The sequence below is a fragment of the Thermobia domestica genome, chromosome 3, assembly GCF_964235325.1.
Source record: "Thermobia domestica chromosome 3, izTheDome1.hap1.1, whole genome shotgun sequence".
NCBI lineage: Eukaryota > Metazoa > Arthropoda > Insecta > Zygentoma > Lepismatidae > Thermobia > Thermobia domestica.
Window position 1 is genome coordinate 118349428 of NC_137456.1, and position 18156 is coordinate 118367583.

Here is an 18156-nt window from a genome sequence, read left to right on the forward strand (position 1 = left end):
GGATTCGAAAACAGAGATATTGAGCTAGATTTTGTCATTAATAATTTCTTGAACGTTGCATCATTTAGATTCCATAATTTTCAAATTAGTAGCTGAGATATAAGTTAAATATTATTCAAAGAAGCGGGGATGATCAACTGAGGCTTGTTTTACTCCAATTCTGAATATTTTGGAAGAACGATCTTTGAATAAAACAAACATACAGGATTGATATTATTACAGGATTACAACTCTACTAAAGATTGTAAAGCGTTTTCACATCCGTCTATCCGTATTTTGTTAATGTGCAGATTGAATAGAAGCTAGGGAATGTAATATATATTTAAACAGGATGTGTATAGTCACTGTTACTGTTATAATTACCCATATGAGCATATTAAAAGATTGACTTCTTCAAAGATCATGGTCGAGATAGTCATTCTAGCTATCTATTCCAAAAACAGAATTCAAAAATTCCCTTTCCTTCAAGAGTTGTTGTGTGGAGTAACGGACGGAAGTACTAACAGTACAATATTTGTAAGTCCCAGTGCGCAGGGTTGGCACAAGAGAAAACTCATGAACTATTGAACTGGTCAGAGAATAATATCATTGGTGGTGATTTCGCTGCTACCACTACGAAACATTTTTTAGCAATATTTTAATAATATAAAGATGAACTCAAAGGTCTGAGGTGTAGCAGTTCTAAGCGAATTGACTTGGAACAGGTTTAGTTCAAAGAACTGACAGGATTTTGCTTCCGATACTTAATGCCTGCAGATATTTCGTTTGGTATTTTTTGTTATAGAATTTTCCTAACAATGTTACACCAAAAGAAAGTTAAACTAAGCCGAAGTAACTAAATCTGTGGTGTTACGATAATGGTGATATTTTCCATAATCCTTTGAAAAAAAAAATGAAGTAGAAAATTCTCTTTTGTGATAACTGATATGAATTATATAAGAACAAGATAGGGAGAAACTGTATATCGTAACAATTCTAGTGAAACAGAAACACTTTCACGTGGTTTAAACGTTTGTGTACTAACATTACAAATAACATCTAATTTGATTTTATTCGTTTATCTCAAAGAAATGTTAGGTTACAAATACCATTTTCATATTGTTGAATTGCCAACAAAGTTGAGACATGATCTTACATGATAGTCTGTGCACGTGCCAGTACAATCAGATTTAAGAACTACTCGTGACGAGTACCTCGTGGCAACTTAATTAGCGCACCTGTCTTCGGCGCGGTATACTGGTGTTCGGTTTTTGATGGGAGTTCGTATCATTTCGTTCCCACGTTAAGCTGTAGGTCCAAATCTCATTTAATTTGAAAGGGGCACTAAACTTGACATCAGCAAATCCAAACACAAGCAACCCTGATCGAGATTCGGACTCACATTAATAGTAGTCCTGTCCTTTTTAACCTGTACAAGATGTGATCAAAAATGACACGATGAATGTAGTTGCACAGTGCAGTGGCGTATTTAGGGAGGTGGCTTCCGGGCTTAAGCCCCCCCCCCCAAATCTTACTTACTGTAGTAAAGTATATGAAATATCTTGCAGAATTTTCACATTTTCAGGTAAAGCCCCCTCCGAAAATTAGCAAAGCCCCTCCCGAAACAAAATCGTAAATACGCCACTGGCACAGTGTCATCTATGTTGTATCCATTCCAACTAGTAAGCCCGGTAGCTTACACTTTTTGTACACAGTCAGTGTCAATGGCTTCTAGACGCAGAAGAGTGAGGACGTGTTAAGAGTGTCTGTCCCGCACTAACATTTAAGTGTTGTTCTTAGCTCCAAAAAAATTACCAAAGAAACTCAGGAAATGTCAAAATCAGTGTATGGCGATGAAGCGGTGGCATTGGAGACTGTTTATGATTGGTAGAGCGATTCAAAAGCGGCAAGGAGTCGGTTGAAAACGAGCAACGCTCGAGACGTCTTTCGACATCAAAAACAGATGAAAACGTGCAAAAAGTGGCATAAATGATTTATTCTAACAGGCGAATGATTATTCGAGAGCTTTCTGAAGAACTAAATATCTCATAAAGAGTCCGTGAAAAGCATTTTAACCGCCGAATAAATGGGCAAATGGCTTCCTTCTTCACCACGAAAACGAGCTGTGTCACACCTTGCTCTTGATCCGCGCGTTTTTGGTCGAAAAAAATGCTTGTCTTTCCACATTCTTTGTGCTTTCCAGATATAGCACCATGTGACTTCTGGCTCTTCTCAAAAATTTAAACCGTGCTTAAAGGAAAACGGTTTGACACAATTTCTGACATTGGGATGACCACGACAGAGCAGGTGAACGCTCTTTCAAACGAATTCTTCTAGGTATGGATTCAACATTGGAATAAGTGCACTGCCAAGGAAAGTTTTTCAAGGAGATTAAATTAAATTCCATGTAAGCTTATTACTTTATTTCTAATAAAATTATGCACCATATATTTTTATTTCACAACTCGTATGTTGCATGTTGTACAAGAACGAAAACCCAGAAAATCAAACTCAAAATACCTCGCCCTTGCATCATAACCCATGAATAATTATAGTTGTTCAAAAGGCTTTTAGTTTATTGGACTGGCTTCCATAACTTTTTAACACGTACTACAACATTTCTTAATTAAGGTAATTCCCCAACTGCCATATGATGTTGGGTCAAAATTGATTATTGTGTACTTTTAATGGGGATCAAACTTGGGAGCGCACCAAAGACGCAACCACACTATTGCAAGGATAATATTTATATTTTTTTCATTCGTATATATCAGGCTTAAGAACAAATTTGCTTCTGAATTATACCTTCGTTCGAAGAGAAAGAAAAAGGAGAAGAAATAATTTATAATGTTACACTGATTAATGTTGATTTTTGTAAACTTTATTATTCATTTTGTCTTGTAATAACGATTCGCTTTTGTTTATGCTTGCTTAGCAACGAGATAGAACGAGTTGTTTATTGAAAGAGGTAAATTTCATATCGAATCTTGGTAAAGAATAAGTGTAAATACTTATGTGCGTTCAAATAATCTTTTAAAAGCTAATGTAGGAAATTTTGATCACCCTGGCATATGTTTTCTTTTGCATTTATCGTTTAAGCAATTAAAAAGAAAGAAAGAAAAAAAAGACTAAATATCGAACTGGGTGAACTAGTAGGTTAAATAGGGTTATATATAAAATGATAGGTTATACTATTCGACCACTCATGATTTTAATGCAAAATTACAAAACGTGACTTTTGAATGATAAAAGGCATAAATTAAAAACAGTTAATTGTAGAAAGAAGTTTTGCTTTAAATTATGCAATCCCTTTACTCTGTTTCTGGTGTTTTTGGAATGTAGACTGCATGAATTAATTAATATCTTTTCATTTTTCTTCCTTTGTTTTATCTGGAGAAGATTAAATCATCTTCTACGTGGTTTCGTTCGAGGAACTTTTGTTTCTGATAATCTCTCCCTTCTTTCAAACCAAAGAAACGCCCATATACCCCCTTAGTTCTTTGAAAAGAAGAGTACAAGGAAAGGAACGTCTATATCTTCATTTCGTCTTCTGTTCGTGCTGCAGATCCATTATCCTTGCTCAGCAAGATCATTTTTCATTTCTTGTAGTTCATTTGGTGATATATGATCTCATGGGAGAGTTTCCACCTGATTAAAACATCAATGTACTGCAAACTGTAACATTTGTGAGTTAAGAACACTAAACATTTCTGAACTGCCACTGTATTATGTTAGGTGAAAGTGAATAATATGCGAGGCAGTGTAGTGCAGATTGTTGTGCCCAATAAAAAGTTGATAGTTCAAAGTGGGAGGCTTCTTTGTTTTTACAACTTTTAGAGAAGTCAAATTTTGAGTGTACAGTTAGTTACAGAGTAACGTTGCTTACGAGACGATACAGACGAGAAATCTCGTCTCGTTCCAATTCTCGTTTAATTCTTTCTCATTTCGGTTCTTGGAAAGCTTTTCTCTTCTCTTATTGTAAATTTATGCCCTAATTTTTTTCTTGATTTCATATGGAAGATATTAGAATCCTTCCATGTCACCAGAGATTCACGACATTTAAATCATATTTATTACAGGAATATATTATGTGGAAACTAGCATATCTTTAAGAATTGGTAATTTTTCTTCATTTTGTTTCTACAGTCAATTTATAGTATTTTGTAGTATGAATCACGGAACACCAAAATTGTTTGAGATCTAAGACTAAGATAACGTAGTATTTCCCGTGAAACTTCCTCATATCGTCTCGGACTTAAGAATGAACTTATCACATCTTGGGGAACACCAATCGAGAACAACAGTGTCCGAGATCATTAGATGATATAAAGAAGGTATCATGGCAATACTTCCTCACGGGAGTTCAATAACAGACATGAACCAAGCCTAGATGAGCGGTGTTCGGCCGCATTTCATTATTCTTTTGTTTTGTATTTGGCAACACTGGATAATTTATAGTTTTTTATAAGTGTCAACGTGGCGTGTGTGACTGCATAGTGTGTAGTTGCTTATGCATAGCAATTAGTGTATTTAGTTGTGTGTTTACAATATAATAAATAGTATATTGTACAACGAACTTTGTGTTCAAAATAATACAGTCCACGAACATTAAAGTGGTCCTTACCGACCGGATTTTGTTCCAGTTGTGCATGTGCGTGGTTTGCGAACTTGTGGCGCAGTATCTTCATTTTGTAGTGCATTGTCAAAGTGGTGCAGAATTATAACAATGGAAGAACTCATAGGTAAGAAAACTGTCTTGAAACGTGAAGTGACAAGGTTAACACATAAAGTGAACGAGAATAAAGACAAGCCTAACTTCAGTATCAAGCTGTACACTGAACGTGCTACGCAATTACATGGCGATTGCACAGAGCTCATTACAAAGTTCATTTCTGTGGGTGGTGAAAGTGAGTTTGCAAAATATGACGGAGAATTTAATGAAGTGCAAAATAAGTTGGACTCTGTCTTAGAAATTTTGTACAATATGCAGTCACCTAATACTGAACAGGTAAATACATCTAATAAACAGTGTACAGATGTGAAGTTGCCAGACTTAGAACTTCCTACATTTTGTGGTAGAGTGCAAGATTGGCTATCGTTTCGTGACTTATTTGTTGCTACTGTTCATAATAACAATCGGTTAGGAAATGCTCAAAAGTTGCAGTATTTGAAGACAGCTGTATCAGGAGAACCTGCTGTATTGTTGCAGTCTATTTCCATATCTGATGATAACTATAAAGTAGCATGGGAGTTACTTAAATCAAGATATGAAGATGTGAGGGAGCTAGCGAATCATATTTTGAGCAAGTTGATTACTCAACCAGCTGTGAAGAATGAGTCATCAGGTGAGTTACGAAGATTGGTTGACAATAGTGTTCAATGTGTGTGTGAACTTAAATCCTTGGGCCTTCCAGTGGAACATTGGGATGTGATTTTAATTTACCATGTGGGTGAGAAGCTAGATAAGAACACCAGAAAACAATGGGAGCTTTCATTGAAGAAAAACGAACAGCCAACTTTCGACCAGCTGAAAGAGTTCATATTACAACGTGCCAAAGCGTTAGCTGCAGTGAGTGCAAGGTCACCGGAAGACACGTCTGCTTTAAAAACAAACAAAAAGAGCAACACGTTAGTGCATCATTCAAGTCCAATTGTGTCATGTATCATGTGTAAAAATAACCACAAGCTATATAAGTGTCAAAAGTTCATAAATATGTCAGTGAATGATAGGCATAGTTTTGTGAAAAAGAATTCGCTTTGTTTCAATTGTTTGACCTTAAATTGTTCCGTGAATAAGTGTAGTGTGAAGCAGGGTTGCCACACTTGCAACAAAAAACATCATACTTTATTGCATTTTGAAAAGAAGGATAAAGTAGATCAAGTAAATTGTTCTCATTCTATAAATCAAAAACTAATTCCTCAGGTGTTGTTGTCCACCGCTGTCATAAATATCAAAGATAATGCAAATAAGTTGATACAATTTCGTGCTCTTATCGACTGTGGTAGTGAATTGTCGTTTGTAACTGAACGCTGCGTCCAGAAATTACGCATAAACAAAGAGAAAATAAACATGAGCATATCAGGTGTTACTGGTTCTAACGTTGGAAATTCTCATGCAATAGTTGATTTGTGTTTTCAGTCATTGTACAGTAATAATAATATTCATACTAAAGCAATAGTAGTCCCAAGAATCACAAGTAACTTACCCAGAGTAACTATTCAAAATATTGGTAATTGGGAAATTGTAAAACAAGTAAACTTAGCAGATCCACAGTTTAATAAAAGCGGCCCTATTGATGTGTTGTTAGGTGCTGATGTTTTCCCATTATTGTTGCTCAGTGGGAGACACGTAGGTACGAATGGAGCTCCGTCTGCCATTGAAACGGTGTTAGGTTGGGTATTGTGTGGTCAGATTAACTTAACGAATAACACATCAAGTGTTCAGTCATATTTTGTTTCTGTTGATCTCAATAAAACATTACAAAGATTCTGGGAAGTAGAGGAGTTGCCAACTGTACAACATTTATCCGTTGAAGAGCAAAAATGTGAGCAGTATTTTGCTGAAACTTATAAACGTGATGTTGATGGTAAATATATTGTAAAATTGCCTTTTAGAGAAAATGTTGAGCCTCTAGGTGTATCACGGGACACAGCAGTAAAGCGATTATGCCAGATGGAACGTAAGTTACAGAAAGATCCTGATTTATGTAAACAATATTGTGATTTCATGAAGGAGTACTTAGACTTAGGTCACATGGAAAAAATTCCTGATCTAGAACTTGATAAGCTTGTATCTGAATCTTATTATCTGCCGCATCATTGTGTCTTAAATGAAAGTAGTTCTACCACTAAATTGCGAGTTGTATTTGATGGTAGTGCTAAAACTAGCAGTGGAGTATCTCTCAATGACAACTTAATGGTAGGTCCAAAATTACAAGATGATATTATCCCATTAATATTAAGGTTCAGAACTCATCCAATTGCATTGTGTGCTGATATAGCAAAAATGTACAGACAAGTTAAGGTAGATCAAACTGATTCTGATTACCAGAGAATAGTGTGGAGAGAAACAGTTGACCAACCTATTAGTGATTTTAGATTGTTAACTGTTACTTATGGAACCAGTTCGGCTCCATATCTGGCTGCAAAGTGTTTGCAACAGTTAGCTGTAGATGAAGGTTATTGTTATCCCAGAGCTGCAGAATTAGTCATGAATGATTTCTTTGTTGATAATTTAGTTTCAGGTGCAGCTGATAGTAGTGAGGCAATGGTATTGTACTCAGAATTAACAGCATTATTACACAAAGGTGGTTTCGAATTAAGAAAATGGTCTACTAACGACATGAATGTGCTAAATAGTATACCTTCTCACTTAAGAGAAACTCAGTCGTTAATTTGTTTTAATGAAGATGAGAATGTAAAAGCTTTAGGTATACAGTGGAATCCATCAAGTGATTCATTTTCATTTTCTATTGTTGTTCCCACTTATAAGTCAGTAATGACAAAACGAATGTTATTATCTGATATTGCAAAATTGTATGATCCGCTTGGTTGGTTATCTCCAGTATCCATTGTTGCAAAATTGTTGCTACAATCATTATGGAAATTAAAAATTGAATGGGATGACGTACTTCCAAATGATATTGCTCGCTCGTGGGAAGCATATTGTCAAGAATTGCCATTGTTGAGACAGATTAAGATCAAAAGGTGTATTTCTTCTGAAAACATTGTGAAATATGATCTAATTGGGTTCTCAGATGCTAGTGAAAAGGCGTATGCTGCAGTAGCATATGTACGTTGTATAGATACATCTGGAAATGTACAAGTATACCTGATTGCTGCAAAGACCAAAGTTGCCCCTATAAAACAAATATCAATACCTAGGTTAGAATTGTGTGCTGCAGTATTGTTATGTAGATTAGTCAATACGGTCATTAAGGCAATGCTAATCAAGTTTGAACAGGTTGTCTGTTACACAGATTCTACTATTGTGTTAGCATGGCTTTCTTCGTGTCCGAGTAAATGGAAAACATTTGTGGCTAACCGAGTATCTGAGATTCAACAATCAATTTTTATTAAATGGGCGCACACATCGAGCAAAGACAACCCAGCTGATTGTAGTTCTCGTGGTTTGAATCCGTCACAATTAGAGTCTTATTCACTATGGTGGAATGGGCCAAAGTGGTTGATGGAATCAGAGTTACCTATTGTAAATATTAATTGCAAAAATCTAGATTCTGTTCAATGTGAGCAAAAGTCTTCAACTGTTAACATGCACATTAAGGTTGACGGTACAATAGTAGATAAATTTTCATCATTATCTAGGTTAGTTCGTGTTACTGCTTGGTGTAAAAGATTTATTAGGAATAGTAAAAGTAAACAGGAGTTAAGATGTAGTGGACCATTAACTACAAAGGAGTTGTCAAATGCATTAATACATTGGATAAAACAAGCTCAAGAATCAGAATATCCACTTGAGATAAAATACTTACGTATGAAAAAACCTTTGCCTTATAATAGCAAACTATTGTGTTTAAATCCATTTCTTGATGAAAATGATGTCATGAGAGTTGGAGGTCGCTTGCAAAATGCTAATGTAACATATGATTTCAAATATCCTATCTTACTTCCAAAACATGCTAGAATTACAGAACTTCTTGTAAAATCTGAACATATAAAGCATCTTCATGCAGGTTCACAGTTACTTTTATCTGTTTTGCAATAAAAGTTTTGGATTATTGGTGGTCGTGACTTTGTAAGGAAGATTGTAAAAAGTTGTGTAACATGTCACAAACAATCAAGTGTAACAGCCTCTCAATTAATGGGTCAACTTCCTGTTGGTAGAGTAACACCAACTCGTCCATTTTTGCATTGCGGTTTAGATTATGCTGGTCCACTAATGTTAAAAAATATGAAAAGTCGAAATTCAAAATTGTTCAAAGGTTATGTAGCACTCTTCATTTGTTTCAGTGTCAAAGCAATCCATTTAGAATTGGTAAGTGATGCTTCAACAGAGTCATTTATTGCAGCTTTGAAACGTTTTATAGCTAAAAGGGGAAAACCCACTGATATTTAGTGATTGTGGTTCAAATTTCATAGGTGCAAACAGAGAATTAAAATCCTTACTGAAACTTGTAACGAATGGTGATTCAAAAGAGTCTGTATGTAATTACCTCAGTATGCAATCTATAAATTGGCATTTTAATCCACCATCCTCTCCTCACTTTGGAGGTATATGGGAAGCTGGTGTAAAGTCTGTCAAGTACCACTTGAGACGTGTAGTTGGTAACACTGTACTCACATTTGAAGAAATGTATACAGTTTTGTGTCAGATTGAAGCCTGTTTAAATTCTAGACCATTAACTGCTCTATCTTCTGATCCTAATGACTATCAGGTATTAACCCCTGGTCATTTCTTAATTCACGATGCACTAGTAGCAATACCTGAATCAAATTTGTGTGAATTAAAAATCAATCATTTGTCACGCTGGCAATTAACTCAAAGATTGGTCCAACATTTTTGGAACCGTTGGCAAACAGAATATTTGTCTCGGCTGCAACAAAGGCCAAAGTGGTGGTGTAAACGTGCTAATATCAAGGTCAATGATTTAGTATTAGTGAAGGAAGATAAGACATCTCCTCAACATTGGAATTTAGCAAGAGTAGTTGCTGTTCATCCTGGTGTAGATAATATTGTTAGAACTGTTACTATTAAAACTAGCAAAGGTATCTTCAAACGACCAATTGTAAAAATTTCTCCTCTTCCATTTAATGAAGAATAATATGTAGAATGTGTAGTGTAGAGTAATGTGTAGAATTATATGTAGTGTTGAAATAATATTTCAAGGTGGGCGGTATGTTCGGCCGCATTTCATTATTCTTTTGTTTTGTATTTGGCAACACTGGATAATTTATAGTTTTTTATAAGTGTCAACGTGGCGTGTGTGACTGCATAGTGTGTAGTTGCTTATGCATAGCAATTAGTGTATTTAGTTGTGTGTTTACAATATAATAAATAGTATATTGTACAACGAACTTTGTGTTCAAAATAATACAGTCCACGAACAAGCGGTATCTCCGAACATTGAAACGGATATTTACAAAGAACACAAAGAACCTAAGAGCTAATATTGCACAAGTCTCAATATCCATTAAAATGCAGTTTCGGGTTCCCTTGTGTCTATATGGTTAGCGTAGGCGCCTTTGGTGCGATATCCGGCTTCAATTTACAGTGGGAGCTCATGTGTTCGGATCTCACGTTAAGCTGTAGATCCACATCTCACATAGCCTCAATACTGAAAGGGACAATAAACCAAATTAAGTTGTTATTTCGATACCTTTGATCACCGGTGCGAATGCGTCAGTGCGAAAAAGGAAATTGGTATCCAGTATTTAAATCATGGACCACCGGTGATAAAAAGAGAGGAATGTGATTCTTTGAGTCACCTTTGTTTTCATCAACAGGCCGGATTTTTGTATGGAGAAAACTCAAAGAGGAACACTCTAGGTACTGTCTCCTTCCTACTGCTAAGCACGCCTCATATTGACAAGAAGACGGGGTAGCCATCCTACGCACAGTACAAGAAGAAAACTATGAACAATGGAACAAATTTCGAACATACGGGAGAACGTGCTATAGAAAGTCCGCTCCAATGTTGTAATTGAGACATACAGTCAAAGCATTCAAGCCTCTCCAATGTTGTAATTGAGACATACAGTCAAAGCACTCAAGCCTCTCCAATGTTATAATTGAGACATACAGTCAAAGCACTCAAGCCTCTCCAATGTTGTAATTGAGACATACCGTCAAAGCACTGAAGCCTCTCCAATGTTGTAGTTGAGACATACAGTCAAAGCACTCAAGCCTCTCCAATGTTGTAATTGAGACATACAGTCAAAGCACTCAAGCCTCTCCAATGTTGTAATTGAGACATACAGTCAAAGAACTCAAGCCTCTCTAATGTTGTAATTGAGACATACAGTCAAAGCACTCAAGCCTCTCCAATGTTGTAGTTGAGATATACAGTGAAAGAACTCACGCCTCTCCAATGTTCTAATTGAGATATATAGAAATATACTTGTATCAACAATATAAATTGTTGTATATATCTTTCCGTATATACGGATGGACAGCAATGAAGTACTAGAGACACAAATAGCAACTTCGCTATTTGCAATTTGAAGAACGAAAAATTGTTTAACAATTGTGAACATGTCTGAAGGAATAACAAAGTAGTTATTAAAAACATGATTCTACATGAATTGATAGAGAAATGTGAAGGAAAGTTACACTTTTTCTGACAACATTTATATGAATAGCATCTGTGGCATATTTACGATTTGGTTTCGGGAGATACTTTGCTAACGTTATTCCTGGAGACGTGAAAATTCTGCAAGATGTTTCATTTACCTTAATACAGTAAATAACATTTCGGAGAGGGCTTAAGCCCAGAATTCCCCCTTAAATACGCCACTGAATAGCATCATACGATGTTCCATTGTGTTTCTAGTACAAATGAAAGATAACACTATTATTCATGTAAATGCTGTCAGAAAATTCATAGACTCACAACACTAATTTCGTAAAGGATTACAGGAGATACAAGGCATTGTACTTTACTTGGTATAAATATAAAATTATTATTATTATTATTATTATTATTATTATTATTATTATTATTATTATTATTATTATTATTATTATTATTATTTGGGTTAAGGCCTGGAAACGTTTCTTCCGTTTTTCTCGATCTTCAGCTTCATCTTTTAGACTAACTACCAATGCTTGCTTCTATTTTTAAAATCATTGATTAGTTGTGTTCTTCTTCCTATTACTCCTCGCTTTCGTTTCATCTCTCCTTCTACGGTGGTGCGAAGATAATTTCTTCACAAGATGTGTACAATCCAATCGGGCTTCCTACAAAGGATGTTGGCTAAAAGCGTCATCTCTCATCTTTGTTTGTTACTCTCTCTGTCCATTTTATCTTCTCCATCTTCCTCCGACTCCACATTTTGAAGTTCTCTAAATATTTCTTCTGTAACTTCCGTAGTGTGCAAGTCTGAACTATACGGTCCAATACTCCATATATAATATAGCAATTGAGTAACTTCTTTCTTAGTCCAATGTTAAGCCTACGAGTTAAGAGTGACCTTTTCTTGTTGAATACTTATTTTGCTATGGCATTTCTTGGCCTGATCTATTTTGTGCAGTAACCATTTCTTGTCAAAATACTTCCCAGATACTTGAAATTAACGACCTCTTTATGTTATGTTTTGTTCTACTCTGACACGTTTCCATGGGGCATTGTCATGACTTTCGATTTCTCAATGTTGCTTCCATTCTATGTAGTTTCCCAGTGTCAACCATTTTGTCAATCATCTGTAGTCTAGCTATAATAACCGTATCATTTGCATACCTGATCTTGTTAATGATTTAACCCCAATCTTAAAGACTTAGGGAGTAAATCCGGGGTGTTCAAAACCTTTTGAGTGAAACTGTATGTTTTAGGTTGATTCCATTAGTGGTGATGTCGACCAGAGTTGAGATCTGAACTGTTGCTTTGAATTCTTTTAGTCATTGGAGGTATTTACAAAAGTCTCATCTTTTGTTCTTTATGTCTCCTACGTAAGAAGACCTCATTTTTCAAAACGATATCCTCTATTAATAATAATAAGTCTTTTAATATGCCGTACAAGAATAAAATTCCCTATTGAATAATTTAAAAATCATTACTTAGAACAAACTCTGAGAGACGAATGGGATTTACCTGGCTGAATGAATAATAACTGAAGAGCTATTAAGGACAGTCTATGTAGTAGTAACAGCAGCTCATCCACTTCATCTTGTTACCCTCTTAGAAGAGGAAATGGAGAAGAACCTTTTGACATGGACAAAGCCTTTGACGAATTAAACTTACAACAGGGAAAATCTCTTGGGTTTCAGAGCGCATCGTCCATTGCTGTCAGACGCCTACAAGAGATTAGAAGTAAGACTCCCTTAACTTATTATGACATTATTTGATTATATATCTAGTCTTTCTCGTTCTCTCTGTGTGCATTTGAGTGCCGCAGGATGTAACAGCAGAGACAGGGAGAAAAGAGATATAGATAAATTCCAGTGCAAAGGTCAAAACTACTACTTTTTCTTTCAAAGTTTGCTTGGATCGCATTTAACTACTTGATTATGTTTAGTAGTAAATATAACACAAAAAAGAACATTAAATCTTAAGAAAAAGAGAGAAGAATATTCGTCTATGAGATAGTTCATTGTATCAGAGAACTATATTGACAATATTGGTATTTTTTTTAATAGTATCTTTTTAGATAAGCCATAACCAGAGATTTGGCTACATATTTCGATGCCCGAGGCGAAGTAGAATTCGGTGTCCCTACACTAATCTTACCCAGGGCTGGATTAAAGCGGGGGCTTAGGGGGGCTATAGCTAAGATATGCTTTTAAAGTGTTGCGTTAAAATGAAATGGGCGTCAGCATTAATTTCCAGTAATAATTTTACTTTTGTAATTATATTCTGTAGATCCTATGTGACCAAACAAATAGCATCTTAATTTCGATTCCTTTGCAGTAAAAATATTTTGTGAAATGTAGCGGGAATTCAGAAAGAGCCTTCTTTGAGAATTTCTCGATATTGATCGATGGAGATGAAGAATGTTTAATGTTTGTATTTAAAATTGAAAATACAGTTTGGTTATTAAATATGTTTGAAATTATGGTAATTACTTAATTTCATAATGGATGAATGTTTTGAATTTAAGATGTCTTATTATTAACATATTAAAAATACATTAACACACGCATAATTTATATATATATATATATATATATATATATATATATATATATATATATATATATATATATATATATATATATATATATATATATATATATATATATATAATGTGTGTATATGTTTCGTATGTATGTAGATAGCTAAAAATATCACACAACTAGATACATAGGCAAAAAATATCCTGAGTTGATGGAGAAATGATCCCAATAAATTCCTTTAAATTGGAAGCATTTCATATGTCAATGGAATAAAAAAAGTTACTGATAACTATCAGTCTTTGAGAAAGACGAAATTCATTTGATTAAGTTCTGATCTCCTATTCTATTACAGCTTCAGGTTCGAAAATGTTATTATTCTCCTTATTTAGCTCAATTTTTAATTTTCCCGCGCAAACAGCAGATTGAATGTCTCTTCGCTCCTCTCATTTTCATACCTTCATTCTCACTTTCATGATTAATCTGATTGGATAGAAAGCGAGATTAATTAGGGAAACTCATCACCATCAAAACACCGAACACGTATTTCACTTTGAACCTTTTTTGATTTTGAAAACGCTCGTGCTTAAACTATAAGTCATTACTCGGCATCTTGTATATCACATTGTCATTAACAAATCATATATAATAACTTTTTTTTAAGTAATAAGTAAAAACTTGTAACTCTTGTTGAAACATTTGGGTTGCGAGCGGAGCGAACAATATTTTTTTTTTTTTTTTTACCAAATCCATTTCTTTGCAAATCGACAATATTTATTTAATAGAGCGCTAATACTTTTTCAAGGCCAACGCCATTTACTCATTTTCAACACTTTTTCTATCTTCTTGCTTGTTAGGTGCCTTCTTGCTATCTGCACCCGAGGCAACGGCCCCGCTCGCCCCCCTAGATACGGCTCTGATCATAACTAAGCTATTGAAGCAGAAGGAAAATACAAGGATAAGTCATTTCTACGATCCAAACAGTAGGCGCGTATATACATCATGTTCGACTATAAGTACCAGTACATACAAGGTCAAACTGTTCGAAGAGGTAGTGTGACAAGAGGACTATTTAACACGCAGGACGCCACTTCCTCTGTATATTCAGTCAGTGTTTAGTAGCAGTGGCGTTGAGAGTGCTCAACACAGCATAAAACGTGAACTATTGCTGTATGAGTTCGAACTCGGGCGGAACGAAGCGGCAGCAATCAAAAAAAGTCATGCATAAGGACAAGGTGAAGTGAACCACGTCACAGTAACTTATTGGTTTCAGAAATTTCGTACACGTTCTGAAAATGTCGAAGATCATCCAAGGTATGGTCGCTCCTAAGGTAATAGATTCTGAGGTTACACAACAATAAGGAAAATCAATTCAAAATCACACGACGATTGTTAAATCAACTAGTCATGTCTCAGTCTACTATAGTGCGTAACCTTCGCGAACTAAGGAAAACCATTAGGAGCTGTCACATTGCGCCACATGAGCTGACCCCAGCTCAGACCCAGAGAACAGCGAATGTGTGTCGAGCAAAATTCTCGTGTCATATGCGGCGAATAATGGACATTTTTGTTTTCCGAAATTCGAATATGCTAAAGCAAGTCGAGCAAGGGCCAACTTCCAGAACCGGTGGTCAAACAGGGCGGTTCGATCATAAACTCATGCTCTGTGTGTAGTGGAACACTACGAGGGGATAATTTACTTCGATTTCTTGTCTGAAGGTCATACCAGCGATGCTAACCTTTATTACAAACAGTTGGAATTAATATATGCTTTAATAAGCTTGAAATATCGTGCATTGGCGAACCGAAATCGAGCGCTGCTGCAATGGGATAATGCAAAACCATACTCGGCTCGAAAAACGCAACAAACAATTCAGGAATTTGGTAGCATCGAAATGACACCACACCTAGGGTTGCCAACTCTGAAAAATAAAAAAAGACCTCACCCTCACCAAAATTTTGTTACGATATAACTCTAACTGTGAAGTATCTCTGTTCGGACCCATCCATGGGAAGAAAATGTACTATCTTGAACAAAAGTGCATTAGCACCTGTATTCTACATATCCGTAGTACATTCACTAATAACTCCTAGATACATTGTGCTATAAATGAGAAACTGAAATTGGCATTGATCATTTTAATGTATTTACCAGTAACTGCCTCTTTAAAATCATCGAAACAGATTAACAAATTATATTAATCTTTACGTGACAATTTTGGATTTGGAAAATGAATCTGGAATTTATTCGTTAAACTTATACTTCAACTGCAGGAAATTGCTTTAAGAAGTCCTTTCTCACTCTCAATAAATGTATAAAATTTCTTACAAGTAAATTTCAGATTTTTCCTGATACGGTCCCTGTTATCTCTTTAAATTATCTAAACAGATGAACAAAATATATTAATCGTTGATAGATGGTGAAAGGTTACGGTTTTGTATTTACAGAATGAAAATTACTTTTTAAATCTATACTTCGAACTAGATGCAAATTTAAAAAAAACGGTCGTAAAGAGGCTGGTAAGAAGTTTTTAGCGGTCACCGGCTTTAATCAAAATAACATCAATATTTCCAGCAAGGCCGGTGAAAAACCAGCCAGTTGGCAACCCTAACTACACCCTGCACATAGCCCTGACCTTATTTCCTCGGATTACTCTCAGTTTCAATGCATGACAAACTTCCTGAAATCAGAATGCTTCGCTAACTGCGAGGTGGAAACTGCAGTGACTCTCCTTTGCCTCTAGGGACAAGACAAGATATCGACGTGAAATCTAGGAACTGGCAGGAAGGTTGGTGTATGAATTATGGTTCCTTTTGGTAGCTAATTCACATATTATCCAATGAAAATCTCAACACATCATAATCAATAATTAACAACAGGAAGAATAGAACACTCTTCTGATCTGTTCCACTCTTTATACTGGAATTTTATTTTCCATAATAAAATGTTAAGATCTATGTTTTGTCAATTATTATTGTTGATTGCCAGTACAAATATTCGTAACGAATCAACATCTGTTGAAATTGATGGTACATATTTGCATTGCTGGATTTCTGCTCCAATCTCAACAATTGGGTACTCAGTGAGTTGGAACTTTGATGACTACTAAACGTAGTGCGAATATCAAGAATCGGCCGTGTAGCACTAACCACGAATAGACATTTGTCTTCTTTCTATAATATATTCTACATACCAGTAAGGTGAATGTAATTTACGGTTGCTTTCTGGCGTCCATATAATCTGACAAGGTTAATAAGCCAGATTTAAATCGATTAGTGAGATGATTTAAAGTACCTTGAGATTCTGCAATTTTGCCGACCTTTCCTTGTAATCGCTGAATAACTTACGTTTTAACCTAGCTTTAACCTAGGGATAAATAGTGACTCATTGACAATTAATCTCTCTCTCATATTTTGAAAAATTAACATTTTAAAACACATGTATTTTCAGGTAGGCAAAATCATCGGCAATAGCAATATAGCTAGACTAATGCCATTATTTATTTATAAACGAAAGTATTACTTATTATCCCTGTATTATTCAGTGACATAGTAACGACTCATAAGATAAGTGGTATGAGTAAAACAATATAATAATTTTTGTAGCTAAAATCTAAGGAAAGAAAGCTTCCCTAATGTTCTAATCCTTGTATGCAGATTTCTGAAGCTGTATCTATGAATCTTTCTTTCCCAGCAGCTTGTAGCGTTATTTTTTAAATTTTTTTTTAACCGATGTGATTTATCTCAGGAGGCGACACAGTAATTTCCAAAAGTTTGAAAATATAGTGTTACTGTACTTTTACACTTCTCAAGGGCGTGGAAATTAACTTCTTATAAATCAAGGGGAATTTCGGGTAATGAGAGATTTGGATTCGTTGTGCTATCATATGATGCATGTGTTTCATACATTTTGCATGCAAAATAGTTCAATATGATAATACACAATATTGACTAAATAATATAATCTGTCACTTGATCGCATTAGTTCAGCATCACGCGATTATAAAGTCGTTGCTTGTAAATCTTTCATTGTGTCCTTTAAGCTAAGGGAGAAGATGATTAAAGCAAGTGAATGATAATGGAACATTTTGTAGAATGAGAAAGTGGGAGGAAACAGAAGTACCCCCGAAGAAAACTCACGGGCACGATGTTGTCCACCACAAACTTACTTGGCCGGGGATAAAACCAGATACACCACCAGAGGTAAGCGCTCTACCACTGAACCACATGCCTCCATATCGTTGTTTGTGAAAATATTCAACCATTTACCAGAGGGTAAGCCTACATAGAACAACGGCAGTGGACAGTGAACAAATTTACCGTGCTCTACATAAAGTGGGATACAGATCATGAGCGCAACCACGCATCACCTTACCGAGGAAACAGGAAAT

General features: G+C 35.4%; 3 protein-coding genes across 3 annotated transcripts in view; 2 read left to right on the forward strand and 1 right to left on the reverse strand.

Moving 5' to 3' along the window:
• Nucleotides 1–18156, reverse strand: part of LOC145680683 (synaptotagmin-17-like) — a 734886-nt gene that overhangs the window by 477398 nt on the left and 239332 nt on the right. The gene's annotated exons all lie outside the window — the stretch shown is intronic.
• Nucleotides 4706–8704, forward strand: LOC145681928 (uncharacterized). Its single transcript, XM_081753529.1, has one exon. It carries the CDS (start codon nt 4706–4708, stop codon nt 8702–8704), a length of 3999 nt encoding a protein of 1332 aa, XP_081609655.1.
• LOC145681929 (uncharacterized) lies at nt 9159–9761 on the forward strand. Its single transcript, XM_081753530.1, has one exon. The coding sequence runs from the start codon at nt 9159–9161 to the stop codon at nt 9759–9761; it is 603 nt and encodes a 200-aa protein (XP_081609656.1).